The sequence below is a fragment of the Cryptomeria japonica genome, chromosome 11 (genome assembly GCF_030272615.1).
Source record: "Cryptomeria japonica chromosome 11, Sugi_1.0, whole genome shotgun sequence".
In the NCBI taxonomy this organism is placed as follows: domain Eukaryota; kingdom Viridiplantae; phylum Streptophyta; class Pinopsida; order Cupressales; family Cupressaceae; genus Cryptomeria; species Cryptomeria japonica.
In genome coordinates, this window is record NC_081415.1 from 308,252,255 (window position 1) to 308,270,457 (window position 18,203).

The 18,203-nt window shown below is 41.1% G+C and overlaps 1 protein-coding gene across 2 annotated transcripts in view; it reads left to right on the plus strand.

Moving 5' to 3' along the window:
- LOC131065037 (uncharacterized) overlaps positions 1-18,203 on the plus strand; it is a 147,138-nt gene that overhangs the window by 52,332 nt on the left and 76,603 nt on the right. For both annotated transcript variants that reach the window (XM_057999403.2, XM_057999405.2), the window contains exon 3: positions 84-184. In XM_057999403.2, the coding sequence (XP_057855386.1) occupies positions 84-184 (101 nt within the window). The remainder of the gene's footprint in view (positions 1-83; positions 185-18,203) is intronic.

The window sequence follows — 18,203 nt, forward strand, 5'->3', positions numbered from 1 at the left end:
CTATTTAAGTCATTTGGTGCTAGCTTATGGATGAATTCCTTCAAGTTATAAGTTTCCTAATAACTATATGCATTCTTAACCAGGTTTATGATTTAGAGACTAGCTATTTGCAAGATTCAAGTCAATGTGGAAATGTTCTAAAGGGTTTTGAAGGGTTTCTCTCATCTACTAAAAATACTGCAAAGTAAGTAACTGTTCTAGCGCTACAATTTCTTATGAAAATTTCCATAGTCTTTTTATGTTTTAGTAAGGTACAAAATTATTTTGGCTGTATACTACATCCAGAAAATATTCTTATTAATTGTATTTTTAACAATAATGGACTGCTTGCTTCTGCGAGACTTTTGATTGAGATTCTTGTTGACAAATTGTGAAAGTTGTTGCTGAACAAACTATGCATATGCCTCCTGCCTACATCATGGATCCTCTCATCCTGTCTTTTAACCGTTTTCAGTTCTTTCAATTTTTGTGAATTTTGGATTTTGAAAAAGCTTGGAAATTTTTGAAGCTTTATAACATACAAATAAATATTAAATATAGAAATAGAATGAGAAAACGATACACTTAAGATGACTAATGTTCAATGTTCATGGTATTTGATAATTTAACACAGCATACTATAGTATAATATCTAGAAAGTGGCACTCACTCTCAACTATGCACACTCAAAGCTCAAGGCCTATTAGGCTGCAAATTTTAAGGCTCTAAAATAACATTTTTCCAAAATAAAAAAAAATTGCTAGATGATCTGATTCGTGATTAGAAAACAAGTAGTACCACCATGCCGATCCAGTGCATCTGCAGTAGTGCTATAATAGTCAACGTTTCCATCACAATTTTCAAAGCATTAGGGCTGGAAAACAGCATTAATGTGACAAAAATGAGTGTTGATGTTATGGTCAATGGGTTGACCTGACATTGGTAGATTGAGTCTAATAGGTTTCACCCTTTTGAGAAATTCAAGATTTGGCATAAATCTTTGAGGTTTGGATGATTGTTGTTACCATGTTTTATCTTGTGCATTTGTGATGTACCCAAATAAGACTCCGTCAAGTATTGTTAATATTGAGAAAGCTCCTTGTATTATCTTTAAGGATAGCTTACAATTCATTAGGCAACAATGAAGCATTGTAGACATGAAAGATATTTGCCGATATAAAATTAGAAGACCATCCCACATATAGTGGCGTTCCTTAATTATATTGTCAACAATAAACAAGCATATCAATTATATATGAAGACTGTGTTAGAATGTTGTCATTGATGTTAAAGACCAATGCTAAGATTGTCACCGATGCAATGAAAAGACTAACATCAAAGCGGGACATTGACCGTGCATATAGAATGATAGAGCCAATTTAGAGGGCTGATTATAGCAAGAGGGTTGACTACTATAAAACAACAATTATATATTATTTATTAATGAAAGGTGGCATAGGAGCAACTCATTATTGGATTTGTTGACTTCTTTAATTCGCAATTAAAACTATAAATAAGACAAGACATCGATTAAAAAGAAGTTTGACTCTCATTTATGAAACAAAGGCAATATGTGTGAAGTCGACGTGTTGTGACGTTTTCACACATCACCCCACTCCAAATGGGGACCCCCTACTTTTTAGGTCCTCTTGGTCTTTTGGTTTTGTTTCTTTGGGTCTTTTTGCAGCAATCCCTTTGGTCTCCCTGGTTTGCCAGTGTCTTTGATGAAATTTGATAAGGTCTACAAGTATTTTGAGCAAAAATGATTAAGTCTAGAACCTGTTTTATCTATTTTAGGGTTTTTCCCTTCAGACTTAGGTTTGAGGTTGTAATGTCCCCACTCTAGTCAGCATCAATTGTTGATGGGTTAGCTTATTATTTGGACTCTCGTAGGCTAACATGTTTGGATAGAGAGTCTCAGGGGCAATTCCACTTCTTCAGTTCAGTCTTTTCAGTCTTGGTTTCAGTTATAGGCCTTTACAATCAGTGTATGGGCTCAGTAGAGGAACTTACTATTTATAGTAAGTAAATCTGACAGTAGTGCTATTTTTAGTTAGGGCACTTGGACACATGGGGGTTATATAGTGTTGACCCCAGCTTCAGACGACTCGTCAACATATTGAATATTGAGGGAGATATTAATATTTTAGTGGTTAAGTTATTTAATTAACTTTTATGGATATTATAAAGTCACTTTCATAAAGTGACTTTATATAAATTAAAAGCCACTTAAATATTATAAAGTGACTTTAAAAATCACTTAAATGAAAAGTTCGCCCAAATTCTTTTTAGAACTATGTAAAGTAATTAAAATACATTTAATGCATTTTAAAAGGCAATTGGGCGTACTTTCTTGGAATTCGTGCCATTTGGGGTTATAAGGGAATAAGGCAATTCAAACTCTATTATTGTTGATTATTTGAAATTGCTTGGTTTTGCTTTGTGGATTTTTTGAGACAAGGGTTTCAGAGGGTTTGCTATTGAAGAACGAAAATTCTTCATGGATCTGTGATTTTGAGGCTGTGAAAGATCAACTGAATTATTGCAACTGAGAGGGCTTCATTCAGGAGTCTTACCGTGCTACATCATAAGTTAATTCCTTCAGTTATTTGCAGATTTTGAATAAGAAAAAGGGGCATTCAGGTTTAGACGTCCCAATTGCAACATATTTAATTCAATAAGTCAGTCGTACTATCCTTTCTTGCTGGCCGTACAGTTTCCAGCTTGGCACGTGGGTTCCAGAAAGGGGTGTTTGACTTGGAGGGCTGAAACGCCTTCTTATTTTGTATTTGGGTTGCACCATTCCCAACGCCTAGGCTATTCAGGCAATTCCATCATCTTTCTGGCCTAGAGAATTCACATTCTAGACTTGTACACTCATTTTGGTCAGTTTCCTAGTTTTGGCTGGCAAACTCTTGAATTCTTTATTTAAAATAAGTTGAGGACCTCTAGGTATGCAATTAGCATTAGAATTATTTGTAGCAGTTATCTTATTCATAATATAGTTGCAATTGTTCCTTATTTCTTGTCTATTTTGTTTTATGTGCAATTCTTGCCTGGTACACTTGTTATTTTTTGCTTAAAATTCTTCAAAACCTTTGAAATTAAAAAACAAGACAGCATTTGCATCAGTAGAAGAGTTAGAACCAGGGTTCTTACAGTGGTATCAGAGCTCTGATCCTGCCTTCCTGGAGGGTTAGAAGTTCTAATGCATCAACATCAGTTTGGGCCTCACAGGTTTATACACGCAGGAGACCTGGTTTACAGGGAAACCAGAATCAATTTGAAGAGATACCATTCGAAATCATGGGAGACAGAAATGATGGTGAACCATGTAGAGAGCCTATTAATAATGAGGACCAAGAAGCCGGAATTATTATGAGGGGTCTAGTAACTGGGTAGGAATAGGTGGTAAATGTGTTGTAGCAGTTGACTACAACACAACAGATCACTATGCCTAGGGGATATAACCAGAATTAGGAAGAGAATGGAAGTGTTGCTGGTCGCCCAAGGGCAAGAGTGACACCCACATGCACCTATGATAGGCCTACACACCCAACATTTGTGAGACATGAACCTGAAGAAGAGGACGTGGTTGAGGGGGAAGATGACGTGGCATTTGTAGATAATGTGATGACAATGCATGATGAGTGGGATAGATTACCACAAAGAGTTAAGGATCATCTTAACTTTGACAGGTTCATCAGTCAGAAGAGAGATCATAGCAGGAATTGGAATGATAGGAAACCTTGGAACAAATTCAGTCATCTCAGATATGCCACTAACAAGCTTACACTCTGCACTTTTGATGGCAGCGGTAGATTTACAGCCAGAGCTTGGGTTAGCAAGTTGGATACCTTCTTGAACTTACGTCTGGTGATAGAGGAAGATGCCATTAAGTTTGCAGCTTTGCATTTGGAGGGAGTTGCCCATGACTGGTGGCACCATGGGATGGTTACCTTGCAGCATGACCTTATCACTACATATCAGGAGTTTACTGATAGAATAGTTGAGCGCTTTGACAAGAGAGACCTAGAGTTATATTTTAGAGATTTAACTTAGTTGAAACAGATGGGCAGCTTGGAGTCTTATATTGGTGAATTTCAAAGGCTCTCGGTCATGGTCACAGGTATTTCAGAGAGAAGGCTGGTCATACTATTTGTTGAAGGTCTTTATGAACCTATGAATGGCTGGATTAAAGCTTTTGATCCCCCTACCTTGCAAGAAGCTAAGAGGAAAGCACGTAGCTTGGAACTTACAACTCCATTTAGTAAGTTCACTCCAAACAATTCAAAACCATCATCATCCTATAATGACAACAAATCTGATCCAAAGAAATCGGATAATGTTGATCAAAAGAAGAAATTTGCAGTACCTTGGGATAGGGAAACTATAAATGATTTCTATAGGAAGAGGTTGTGTTTTTATTGCAAGGGCCCTTATGATCAAAACCATGATTGTCCTCTCAAGCCTAAAGTGCAAAATAAGCATATGGAATGGTTTTATGAGGGTGAAAACGTGACTGAAAATACGGACCAGCAAGCTGATCAAGAGGATTCAAGGACTGAAAATTCTGAAAATGAAGTTGAAAATGTAGAGGAAATAGAGCTACAGGAAGCTCATATATCTAGCATGCAAAGGGAAGGCTCCTTTAAGTTGCATGGACTCTTGGCTGGTCAAAGAGTCATTTCCTTGCTATAGGTGCATCACACAATTTCATAGATGCACAATTGGTGCAAAAGCGTGGTATTCAAACTCAAGAGTTGGAAGGCATTAAGGTAAAAGTTGCTGATGGTTACACTGTAAATTGTAATAGAGTGATTCCAGATCTGCCTATGAAACTTAATAACTATGAGTTTAAAGCAGATTTTTATGTGGTAAACATGGGGAACACGGATGTGGTTCTTGGTATGAAGTGGCTTCATGCAATTGGAGACTTAACACTCAACCTTAGGGATATGGAAATGAAATTTAAGGTTGATGGGAAAAATCATGTACTTAAAGCCATCAAGGACAACAACTTAAGAGTTATAACTCTCAGAAGAATGGAAAGACTTATCAAACATGATATGGTAGAGTGGGCAACAAAGTGTAAGTTGATGCCTTCTTATGAGGAGCAACATAAAACACCTTATCATTCAGATGTACAAGAGCTTAGAGTTAAGCACACGAAGGTGTTCAGTGACATATCACTTGGTAGACCTCGTGATCAAGGCATAAAGCACATCATTGAGCTGGAGGAGGGCACTGTTGTCATTTTATGACACCCTTGGTCCATCAGTGAGAACTGATCAGAGATATGTTCTATGGACCAGCGCTGCCTCAATTGATCAAAGAGAAAACAATGGAATCATGAAGTATGAAATGTTGTCTTGCTAGAACCCCAGGTTCCCAAGTTCCTAAGTTTTCTCTTCCTCAACCTCGAAACTCCAGAACCCCCAGGTTCCCAAGTTCCTAAGTTTTCAACCCCGGAACTCCGGAAAACCCCCAGGTTCCCAAGTTCCTAAGTCTTCTCTTCCTCAAGCCCGGAACTCCGGAACCCCCAGGTTCCCAAGTTCCTAAGTCTTCTCTTCCTCAACCCCGAAACTCCGGAACTCCTAGGTTCCCAAGTTCCTAAGTCCTCAACACCGGAACTCCGGAACTCCCAGGTTCCCAAGTTCCTAAGTCCTCAACCCCGGAACTCCGGAAACCCCAGGTTCCTAAGTTCCTAAGTCTTCTCTTCCTCAACCTCGGAACTTCGGAACCCCCAGGTTCCCAAGTTCCTAAGTCTTCTCTTCCTCAACCCCAAAACACTGGAACCCCCAGGTTTCCCAAGTTCCTAAGTCTTCTCTTCCTCAACCCTGGAACTCCGGAACCCCTAGGTTCCCAGGTTCCCAAGTTCCCAAGTCTTCTCTTCCTCGACCTCGGAACTCCAGAAGCCCTAGGTTCCTGTTGTGACCATTTCACACATCGCCCCATTAAAATGGGGACCCCCCCTCTTTTTGCTTTGTTTTTGCTTCTTTCTGCTTGTTCTCCTCTCTGTTTTAGGGTTTTGAGTGAGTGAGTTGTCTGTCTGGACTAGGGCCAAACCTTCGGGGTTCTTTTTGGGCGTCATTCAGGCTAAGTCCAGTCAAATTTTGGAAAATTGTTAAGTGTCCTCCCGAAGAATTGGGATGATTGAAATTAGGTAAGTCTTTCAGGAGAGTCAAATAGGTCTTAGGTTAGGTCTAATAAAGGTTTTTAGGGTAAAATCCAATTTTGACTAAGTGTTAGCATTTTTGAAGGAGAAATTGTGTGTTCTTGCCTAGGTGAGTTTTGATCAATTTTTTGAAGCAAGATGATGCCTGAAATAGAGAAATCGCTCCTGACCCTTAGGGAGGGCCCAGGGCGAATTTCATCCTGAGTGCAATTTCTTATTTTTGATGGACTTGCTAACTGGTTCCTGGCCTTGAAAATGACCTGACTTTGCCTTGTGAAGTGATTTGAGACTTAAATTTGAAGCAGTTTGGCCAAAAAGGGTAAAATCGTTCCTGACCCTTGCTAAGGGTCCAGGGCGAAAATATTGTTTAAGTCATATTTGTCACTGACTTTTCTAATTTGTTTGTGCAGGGTCTCCTGGAAGGATGATTGAACGTGACTTGATGCTTTGGAAGTTTTGGAGGCGTGAAAGATGGTAAATTTTGAAGACTAAGGGAAAAATCGCTCCTGACCCTCAGAGAGGGCCCAGAGCGAGATTTCGATTTCCTTCATTTTGCAATGGAAAGAGACCAAGTTTTGATCATAAATGGAAAATAAATGACTTTCTTCACCCACCTGAAGAAGTTTCAACTAGAAATGAAGGACCTTGTTGAAAACATAAAAGTTGCTCCTGACCCTCAGAGAGGGCCCAGAGCGAAAAATCTTATAGGGGTCATTGCTAGCCTTATTTGGTCAATTTGAGATGTCAAAGGCATGGTGAAGGATAGAATGAGCATAATGAAGTATCCAGACTTAATTGAAGATGATAAATTGAAGGAGTTTTGCCCAGGAAAGGTAAAATCGCTCTTGACCCTCAAAGAGGGTCCAGAGCGATTTTCTTTGTGTGCACATTTTTGGACCTTTCTTGGACATGAATTTTTATTCATAGCAAAGAACAAGATGACATCTTCCTTGGCACAATGATTTTGAGATGAAAAGTGAAGCATTTTGGTCCAGGTAGCAAAAATCGCTCCTGACCCTTGCTGAGGGTCCAGAGCGAGATTTTCAAATATGCATTATTCTTACAAGATCAAAGTATGTTTTATGATTGGAAGGGATGAAGGAAAGCATGCTCTATCCGTTGAATATAATTTGGATGATCAACAAAAGAGGAAATCAACCCAAAATCAAAAAATTGCTCCTGACCCTCAGAGAGGGCCCAAGGGGAAAAACCTAATATGGGAACTTTTCATCCAAGTTTGAGGTAAGCCAAGGTTAGGCATGGGTTTGAAACGATGTTTGAAAGGCCTTGAAGTGAAAAGAGATTGTTGAGAATCAATATTTTGAAGGCAAAATCAAAAAGTCGCTCCTGACCCTCAGAGAGGGCCCATAGCGATTTTCCAGGATTCTCTCCTTTGTTTGAGGAATTGAGACAAAATCTTCTGTGGATGGGAAGAAGATGTGATGTTTTATGCCTTAGAGGCGATTTGGAATCCAAAAGATGAAGGAATTTGCCTAGAATGAAAAAATCGCTCCTGACCCTCAGAGAGGGCCCAGAGCGAAAATGTTGGAAATCCTCATTTTTTCTTGCAACAACGATGCAAATTTCGATGGAGTGGATAAAGGAAGGATGTTGCTTAATGACGAATGAAGTTTCAATGAAAAATGATAGAGAATCAAGCCCAAAATCAAAAAGTCGCTCGTGACCCTCAGAGAGGGCCCAGAGCAAAAAACACCAAAAACACACCTTTTCCCCAAAATTTGACAAAGCTAAATTTGCAAGTCAGTGAGAGGGCCTAGTTGAAATGTCTTGAAGAGGTTTTATACGTTGAAAAATACTAATCATGAGCAAAAAATAGAAAATCGCTCTTGACCCTTGCTGAGGGTCCAGGGCGAGATTGCCTTTAAGGACATTTTTTCCTCCAAAATTGTTGATGAATTAACTTTATAGTGCAAGAAAATGGATTTTGGGAGTGACATTGAAGGGTCAACAATCAAATTTAGGTGGATTCCAGCTAGAAAATGAAAAATCGCTCCTGACCCTTGCTGAGGGTCCAGAGTGAAATTTACGTTTCCACTTATTTTTCATCACACAAAATGCCAAATTTGAAGTACAACACGTTAACTGGATATCAATTTACCCTCCAGGAGATTTTCAAGTCAAGATGCGAAGTATTCAAGGCGAAAATTGAAAAATCGCTCCTGACCCTTAGAGAGGGTCCAGGGCGAAATCATCATGGAGTTTAATAAAGCCTTGTTTTAAAAATTAATATTCTCCAAATTGCACTTGATCGCCAACATTGCTAATTTTGAGGCATTTGAAAAATTAAGATTAAATTAGCATTAAATTAAAGGCATTTCTGGCATTTAATAAATTGATTTTAAGCCTTAGAAAATCGAAATTCTATTTTGGAGGCATTTAAAATTAATTTTTATTAAATTAAAATTAAATATAAAGCGCTCAAGGCCTTATTTTGATTTATTTTGCCAAGTTGGCCCCCTTTTTTGGAATTTTATTTATTTTTTAACCTCTTTTTTGCCAAATCGGCCTAGAGGGAGCAAAGGGGTGAGCGCTCTATATATTGGAGGAGTTTTTTCACATTTCAAATCATTCAATCATTGCCTTAAGTGCGAATTGGAGAGCTAATTGGAGGTGCGAAATCTGGTTTGCTTGGAGTGAATTTCTTTCAAGTGTTGAAGACTAGAAGGAGGTGGAGTTTTATCCTTTCCAAAGCTAGAGGAGGCGGAATTCATTCAAGAGAAGGCTTTGATCTACATTTTGCCTAGCGAAATTCATGTATTTTTGCATCATTTCTTAGAGTTTAATACTCGAGGAGGTATGGCGAAATCATCTTGACACCCTTGTTGAAGATTTAATTTTTGAACATTTGTTTTGGAAAAATCTAAGTATCGCATGGTTAATTAGGAAATGATAACTCAAGATTTATCATGAAGTTTCCTAATTAAAATCTTAAATCTTCCCTTTAAGTATATATTTCCATACTTCAAGATATATTACTAATTGTGAAATGTTGTGTAGGTGTCAAGATGGCGACTCCAAAGGCAGGAGCATCCGCTAGTCGTCCAGCTCTCATCAAAGAAGATCAGAAGAACGACGAATTGGAGACTAGGATCGTGTCCAAATGGAGCAATATCGGAGATACCAACTTGGGAAACTTCAGTGTGAAGAAGTTTCGAGAGGTCCCCTACATTGGCAAGCCATCACCTGTTGCGAAAAGGATAATTGAAAGTGGCATCATCAAGGCGGCAGGTTTCCCTCCGACAGTCCAGTGTCATGAGCTGATGATCGAGTGTGCTCGCCATTATGACTCACAATCAAGATCAATCGTATCCAAGGAAGGAAACACTTTAGCTTAGCTTTCAGAGGAGGCTATAAGGGAGCCTCTTCATCTTCCAGAGCATAAAGATATGATTTACAAAAGTTTAGAAGGAGCCAAGTCAATGTACGAAGATGATCCTGACACCTGTTTGAACCTCATCAACAAGAATTGGTTGCTCAAAAGTCGTCCTCGCCTGAACAAGATTCCCAACACACCGCATAGGATTGACTTCCAGGAGGAGTACAGAGATTTGATAACTTTGCTCAATCGAGTTATAGGGGCTCCTCAAGCCTTCTACTTCGAAAAGTGGATGTTCTTCTTCATTCAAGTGATAGTCCAAGGAAAAGGAACGCTTCATTGGGCCAGAATTATTAGCAATAGCCTGGACGTGCAGTTGAGAAGACTAAGGCCTACCAAGTCGTTCCACATGAGCTCATATGTCATATATGCCTTGATCAAGAGTTTCGAGTATGCAGGGCTACCTCACAGAGGTGTGATCGGAAGAGGACCTGGAGAAGTGAGAGTTTGTGACTCTTATGTTCATCTGCATCATCCACCTAGAAGTGACTACAAGTTAGTCAATGATACCTTCACGATGAACATCACTAGGATATTGCAAGGCGGGATTCACAATCAACTATCTCTGGATGCACAAGAGCTTGTGAAGAGGTATGGTGCATGGTTCATCCAGTTTCAAAAGTTTACATACATCAGAGTTCATGGGTGTCCTTCACCTCCCTACATGTTGCTGAGATATCCGACAGACAAAATAGTCTTACTTGAGGTAACCAGACAATTGGCAGCTTGTGCAAAGGTATCCAGACACAAGCATGGAAATGGAGTTCCCGTACCTATCATGTTGGGGAATTCAGTTGAGGTATGTCCTAATACTCAAGCTTCGGAGGATGCAGAGAAGGAATTAGCCTTGTATTCATTCACCTTCTTTGCCCCACGGGAGAATTTTGATCCTTATGGTTATATGGAGGAGACAATTGCTAGGAAGTACGGACATGAGTTTCAGGTGGAAGACTTTTGGATGAATCTCTCAAGTGATTTAGAAGTTAAAAGGAAGATGCATTCCAGATTGCCTTTAGATTTCATCAGAAAATGCAAGGTTTACAGAGTAGCCGATCAGGCCCAGGACAACTGTAGATACCTCTAGTCATCCTATGACAAAGAAGATAAGAGAGTGAAGATAGATTGGAATGAGCCTGAGATTTTGGACTTGAGAGCTTTGATGGCTCCAGTTTTATCATGTACTCGCAGATGGGTGGATGTACAACATCAGAAGTTAAGAGAGCAGAACGTACCAATGACTTTTACTTTGGAGGAAAGATCGGAAGGAGGAGGAGCAAGCGTGAGTGAAGACACTTCTCATCCTAGAGGTGCAAAGAGGAAAGAAAGACCTGAGAAAAGAGAATCCTCCAAGAAGAAGCAAGAGGCCAATCGAGATTGCCCATCAGGCACATCTTCTCGACATGGAAAGAAGGCAAGTCAAGCTGAAGGTCAAGAGAAGATGGTACCTGAGATTGATGAATCTATGGAATCCATGTTACAGAATGATAAGCCAGAGAAGGGACAAACACCTCAACATTCATCAAGTCAACCTCTACAAATTGATGAGGTACAGGAAGATCAGGGAAATGATGATGAAGCGACATCTCCTCTCCGAGAAGATGAACCACTACTTAAAGAAATATAGGTTAGAGAGACAAGATCCGCCATCCCAGATTGGCTGAAGGAGAGACTGACAAGGGTGATCGTGATTGAGGAGGAAGAAAATGTGATTGATTTGGAGAGCCTTATAGGAAATTCTCAAGAAGTAACGAAAAAGAAGAAGGCCACCAAGATGTCCATGGTGATCAGAGATGAGGCAGGATCCAGGAAATTGCAAATAGCTACGCCAGTAGTGGACAAGTATGAAGATGAAATTCTTGCAAATGAGTATGATGTGGAAACATTTGAGCTTGGTCCACTCACTACTGAACAGGCGATGGATGAGGCAACCGATTCATTTGAGGCACTTAAGGACAAACTCAAGGAAGAAGTGGAAAAGAATAAGAGGCTTGAGAGAGAGGTCGGTGCTTGGAGAGGCTACTTTAGTCATCTCAATCAGCCCTTGAGACGTTAGGATCCAACAGTATCTCCTGTGCAAGCACTTCCTCTTGAATCAGTTGGAGAAGCAGAAAGTGTCAAAAGCTTGGTTCAGCTTATGAGTTCTTGGATTGATAAATCCCACATGGTAGCTGTCAAGTTTGCAACAAGGATGATGAAGACAATCCATCGAGCTATCCAGGTCCTTGAGATTATTCATAATTTATTGATAACTGTAGCTGCTTTTGTTCATACTAGAGATGTTATCATTCCTGTCCTGCAAGTAATAAGGCAAACACCAAGACGGATACTGGCACAAGAAAAGATAATGGATGGAGGAACTCATAACCTACTACAGTGGTCAGCTCTGCTCCAGATAAAAGAGGTCCTTTTTGAAGACATCAGCTCCAAATGCAGTCAAGTTGAAGGTGTTATCCATCCAATTCAGGATAAAGTGTTTGAAGTGTTATGTACCATCCTCGGCCGACGAATCGAGATTGAGACAGATGTGGACATCCAAGAGTTGGAGGATAGAATCAAGGTCATCTTTTGCAAAGTGGAAAATGTCATCACAGATGAGCAACGAGACTTGATGTTCACTACCATGCTCCTGATTGAAAAGATCAAAGAACTCGAACTTGGATGGGAAACAACTCTTCTCACTGCCTTTGATCAGGTCATTCACTTGGAGGAACGAATGAAGAATCTTCCCGAGATTCCTATTACTGAGATCGAAGGAATTGTGTCCAGATTCGTTGGATATGTTAAGAAAGAGCATAGGAAGGGAACAAGGTTCTAGAAGAAAGGTTGTTATAGGATGATGTGGCATCTTAATTATCATTGGTCTATGTTTCCTCGAGTTTTGTGCCAATTAAATATTTGGCTATGCATTTAATAATGTTCATCTAAAAGGGGAACTTTTTGTAATAAACCCTAATTAGGGTTTAGGTGTCAAAATCTCAGCCATTGATCTTCTTTCGATCTGGGCCGTTCATTGTAATTGAGGATGCTATATATACCCTCACTCATTTTCATTTTGTCATTAGAAGATTAGAAATTAGATGATCAGATATTAGAGAGAGATTAGAAGAGCTTAGAGAGAAAGTTATTGTGTAGCAAGATTGAGTAATGAAGAAGGAATTTTGAGCAATTGTTGTCCATTTGGCTTGGAGATCAATAAAATATTGAAGTTATGGTGTTTTATTGCAATACTTGTGGCTATCTTCATGGTTGTTTATCTTCTTGAATCATTCTCAGTCGAAGTAGTATTTAGGTTTGAAGGACTAAGTGTTGTGCTTGATCTTTGGTGAGATTCATATCCATACCACTAGCTTCTTACTGATTGTAAGGACGCCTTGTGTGGTCAACTGGAGATATTGAAATTGCTTGAACATTCAATTATCATTGACATATTGACATGTATCTTTATGATAGTGTCTATAATCCTTGATGATTTGAAAATCACCAATCACCTTAGAAGATCGCACCAATTCCAGTAAAGTTGTAATCCCTTGGCAATATTGAAGTTGGTAGAATCTTACCAAGTCTAGCCTACATTGAGTCATTCTTAGGATTAGAGTGGCATTCATCTCTTGAAAACCCTATCTTTTGATTTTTTTTGAGAATTTGTTAGTATTAGGAAAAATCCTGTTCCTGTAGTCAAGTTAGAGCAACACGGACCAGCTTTCAAAGTTCGTAAGACCCCTTGAAGAAACAACATTCACAACGACCATTGGTGCTTATCCACACGTAGAGATCCTACAACGAAGAACCTTGAAGTCACCCTGATTGATCCTTTTCGCGATATCGTCAGCATTCAGAGTCTTTACTCAAGAGAGGATAAGGTACCCTTGGGTATTTTATTCTGTGTTTGATTGTGTACAAAATACACGTCAACAGTTCCCAAGTTCCTAAGTCTTCTCTTCCTCAACACCGGAACCCTGGAACCCCCAGGTTCCCAAGTTCCTAAGTCTTCTACCCCGGAACTCCAGAACCCCCAGGTTCCCAAGTTCCCAAGTCCTCAACCCCGTAACTCTGGAACCCCCAGGTTCCCAAGTTCTCAAGTCCTCAACCCCGGAACTCCGGAATCTCGAAGTTCCGAAATCCCAAGCCTATGTCTTCCCAACTTCTGGAGCCCGTGTTTCTAAGTCTTCCGTCTTCCTTCCGACTTGCAACACTTCCAGATAGCGTGATCAACACCCAAGGCTCTTAATGTTCCAACAACTCTTGCGACTTGTACACCTTTTGTGGAGCTATAGGGGCGCATTTAATGATTTTTGGAAGATTTCCATCAAGAGAGGTACGGGGCCATACTTATTTGTGGTTACTTATGTCATCCCTGCATGCTTTGACTTTGTAATGTCAGTCAATCCACCTTCTAGAAGTACCTTTCTTCTTGGGATTGCATTTTCAGGGTATGCCCAGGTTGCTTGCATGTACACAATGTCTGGTGCATGCACTTCCCTGCATTCACTGACTGACATTTCTCTGCACACACAAGGGTCAAGGCTTTTCTCCCTTGACCAATGGTCTCTCTTATGCGACCAGTTTTGTATATAAGGCTGTTATGCGTCATTGTAAAGGGTTCTCTCCTTGCTGGCTTGAGCTATTCTATGCTCTTTCACTTCTCTTAAAGACTTGTATTTATCTTGCATTTCTGCAACTGTAAGTTTGGCCATTGGCCTTATAATGAATTGAAATCATCATTCTTGCCTTACTTCAGCTTATGTATGTTGTGTATGTGTTCTTACCTTCATTGTAAGTGTATGTTTGTGGCTTTCTTTCACATATATGTTGTGTTAACCTGTTTCTGGGTGTGGTTTGTGGGAAACCTTCTCCCCTCTTGACATTCAGCAAGTCCTAACGTCCATACGTGCGTTAAGGTCATTCATGCAACTGAAGTTTGTGCATCTCCTAGGTATTTTAGTTGATTCTTTGTGCCATTTCGGGTGGGGAGAGAAACATCTCTTATCTTGGCGCATCACCTCCTTTCATTTTAGCATTTCTCTCTTCCCGTTTCCTCTGCAAGCTGTTAGGATAGGTTTAGAAGTAAGATTTGAAGTGTTGAGTTGGTTCAACACCTGCACTTGGATTGAGAAGGAAGCCGACCTTCTCCGGAGATTCAACCCTCTTGCGCAAGGTCCCACACTTCGTGCTTGTTTCCATGTTTCACAAGGTTGCTGAGTTGATAGCTCTGCAAGGGTGCAAGCTTTTGTGATAACAGTTTTTGGCATGCCCGGTGGGACAAACTTCCGATTTACATGCTAAGGATTTAGTGTTGTTCTTAGTGTCTTATCCTTTAGAGGCAGTCATCTTTCAAGCACGTGGCGACTTTGCTCACAAGTCCAGTCTCTTGTTCATGACTTATTGTTGATTTCATGCCCAAAATTCGGGGTTGTTTCCATGTTTCACAAGGTTGCTGATTTGATAGCTCAGCAAGGGTGCAAGCTTTTGTGATAACAGTTTTTGGCACGCCCGGTGGGACAAACTTCCGATTTACATGCTAAGGATTCAGTGCTGTTCTTAGTGTCTTATCCTTTAGAGGTAGTCTTCTTTCAAGCACTTTGCGACTCTGCTCACAAGTCCAGTCTCTTGTTCATGACTTGTTGCTGATTCCATGTCCAAAATTCATACAAGGGCGTCTTCTAGAGGTAGCTTCCAATTTGTAGAACTCTCATCTTCAGGTTCTAGAAGGCGCAGAGGTAGACCTTCATTGTCACTAGTCAGGGGTGTCAAGGTTGTAAACACTCCATCGCCCAGGTCTCGTTCCACTCCTCCATTTACAAGACCATTACTGTCTAGGGCTCGCACCACTCATTTCAATAGACCATTGTTTCACATGGCCAGAAATCAAGTTTTTGTTACCTTCAATGTCCTCTTATTTTGACCCAATGGAATGATATACCAGTGGCTGAGTTAAAGAGTATACCATACTTCACTAGTGAAACAACTACCCACCCCATTGAGCATATTCAAGACATTGCGAACATCTGCTCTATCCATAATGTTACTCAGGATGATGTTGCTGTCAGACTCGTAACCACATGTTTGAAAGGAAAAGCTTTGTAGTGGTATAGAGGGTTGTTGTCTAGCTCCATTCACAATTGGATGAATTAGGGGAGAAATTGTGCAACCATTTCGAAGACAAAAGTGATCACCTATCACTTGTGGAGCAGTTGACTACAATTAAGAGGGCACCTCATAAGTTCATGGGAGGTTTCAATTTCAGATTCCAAAAGACATGGAATAGAATCCCTTCTCTAGTGAAGCCATCTCCAAATCATGCCTTCTTGTATTATCTGAGAGCTGTCAACAACGATATAGCTGTCATGATACAATCAATTCGTGGAACCTCTCTACCGGATGCATATGACATAGCCATAAGGGCAGAAAATTGTTTGATACAGGCTGGGAAGATAGCTCCAAGGCCTCCAATGCCTCTCTTCCCAGAAGCTCCTACTCAACAACCCACCTTGGCTCCTATCCTCTTGACGCCTGCAGGTCAACCATCCACATCCTCTACATCCTCTAATGAGCTCCATGAAGTCAAGAATCTATTGCAAAACTTTGGCAATGAGTTGGTAACACTAAAGAGGCAACAAACTCAGCATAGTAGACCTTATCAAGCACAAAATCAAAACTATCAGCAGAATAGGCCACCCTTTCAAAGACAAAATCAATGGAGAAATGCCAGGCCTTTGAATAGTGGGAACCCCATAGCTGCTGTTGGCGGCAATATTGTACATGAAAATAAACTAGTTAATTAAGTTGTAATTGTCTTGGTTAGTTGGCAACCGAGGGGTGGTAGTTGCAGTGCGACGGTTGGCGTTCGCACCCCCTCGGTATCTTTATATACTTCCAAATGTAACTTGTGACGGGAGACAATTATGAATGGAATAACATCTCTTATATTTGACCTGATATCTATGGCAATATTATTTTGCATCACGTGTTTTATCTGTGTACTTTAAGTTATTCACCCGAGAGGGCAAACATTTGGCGCCGTTGCCTAGACATACTCGGGAACGCAAGAAACGGAAGGCGCACAGACTCGATGGGCCTACCTGTTGGTGAGATAAACCTAGAGGCCGACGACGCGCAAACAGAGCTCTACAACGGAGAAGACACTGTGACGAGGGAATTTTCAAATTCTGCTCCAAGTACCCAACGAGACCTACGTCTGACGAGAGGCCATGGAGGTGGAAATCCCACCAAGTGCCGTGTGGACAGCGCTGGAGGTTAGCCTGGCAATAAATCGGTTGATGAACCATCTTCCCCGGTTGCTTGCACAGGCATCGTTGGCACAACAAGCTCGCCTGGAGGAGATTGCCCAAGAAGAGCGACGCCAACAAATTCTTCAACAGTACGAAGAAAGCAGCCATTAGGAAGTGGAGCAGGATGGCCCGAGGCCAGGAAGGAATTGAACCCTGAATCCCCTCGGGATAACGAAACATTTTATATTCAAATAAAGCTGTCATAATATTGACACGAGTTGTATTGACGAAATGAATTAATAAAGGCGTGTTCTGGTTTATGTGTTGTGAATTATGGAAATGTATGGGAATTAATGCCCAACCTATTAAATAAAGATAGAAATAAAAAAGAAGAAACAGACGAGTGGGAGGCCACGCAAAGGGCCTTGATTCTGGAATAGCAAGTAGAACGTAGATGGAGGCTGAGGCAACTTGTCGAGGGACGACCTGCCGAGGGGTGGCCCGAAGGGAACCAAGGAGGTGTCACGGAGGGTGCAGAAGCCGAGGGAAATTTATACGCGTCGCCAGAACACCGTAGTGTGCGGAGCCACGAAGAGTTTCTGGAGGAAACAAGGTTACGACGGAATCTAGTCGAAGAGACTTGGGATCAGTTTAGAAACTTATCCCTTACGCCATGAAGTGAGGATCACGAGAGGGAGCCAGGAGTGGGTGCAGGGGACAACGGAGGGGAGGAGAACTGTATGGTTGGAGGTGCCACACACAGCAGGCAAAGCACCGTACCTCCAGTCACCCACGCAGGACACACCAACGGTGCCGGAGGGAGCGGCGCACAGACGCAGCCACAACCACCTCCAGGAAGACGACCCCCCTCGATGGCGGGCAAACAAAAGTTGCCTAAATTCAATGGAGATGGCAACGATGACCTCGTACGACACCGTCGTACATGTGAGACAATATGGTCAGCCAACGGGGTAGTTGACAAAGCGGATTGGGTGGTGTAGTTCCCTGCCACTCCGAGAGGAGTAGCCATTGATTGGTACTCTGATGTGGACAAAACAAACGTGGGAACATGGGACGACCTACAGAAAGCTTTTGAGAAGGAGTTTCGACTCCTTCGAGATGATAATGAGATCGTGGCGGAGATACTAAGCACAAAGCAGGGAAAGCACAAAATAGTGCGAACATACAGCCGACGATTAAAGGAATTATTGGGGAAGATGGAGAACCAGCCGGCTGACAGACTAAAGAAGAGATGGTTCATGGAAGGGTTGCGGTCATCCTTGCGAAGGAAAATGAAAATTGTACCGCCCACTTCATATGATGACGCATACAACCGTGCGATGGATTTGGAAAGTGAAGACAAAACATCGCGGAAGAAAAAGGACAAGTCCTCTGGAGAAGAGGAGTCCTCGGGAGAAAG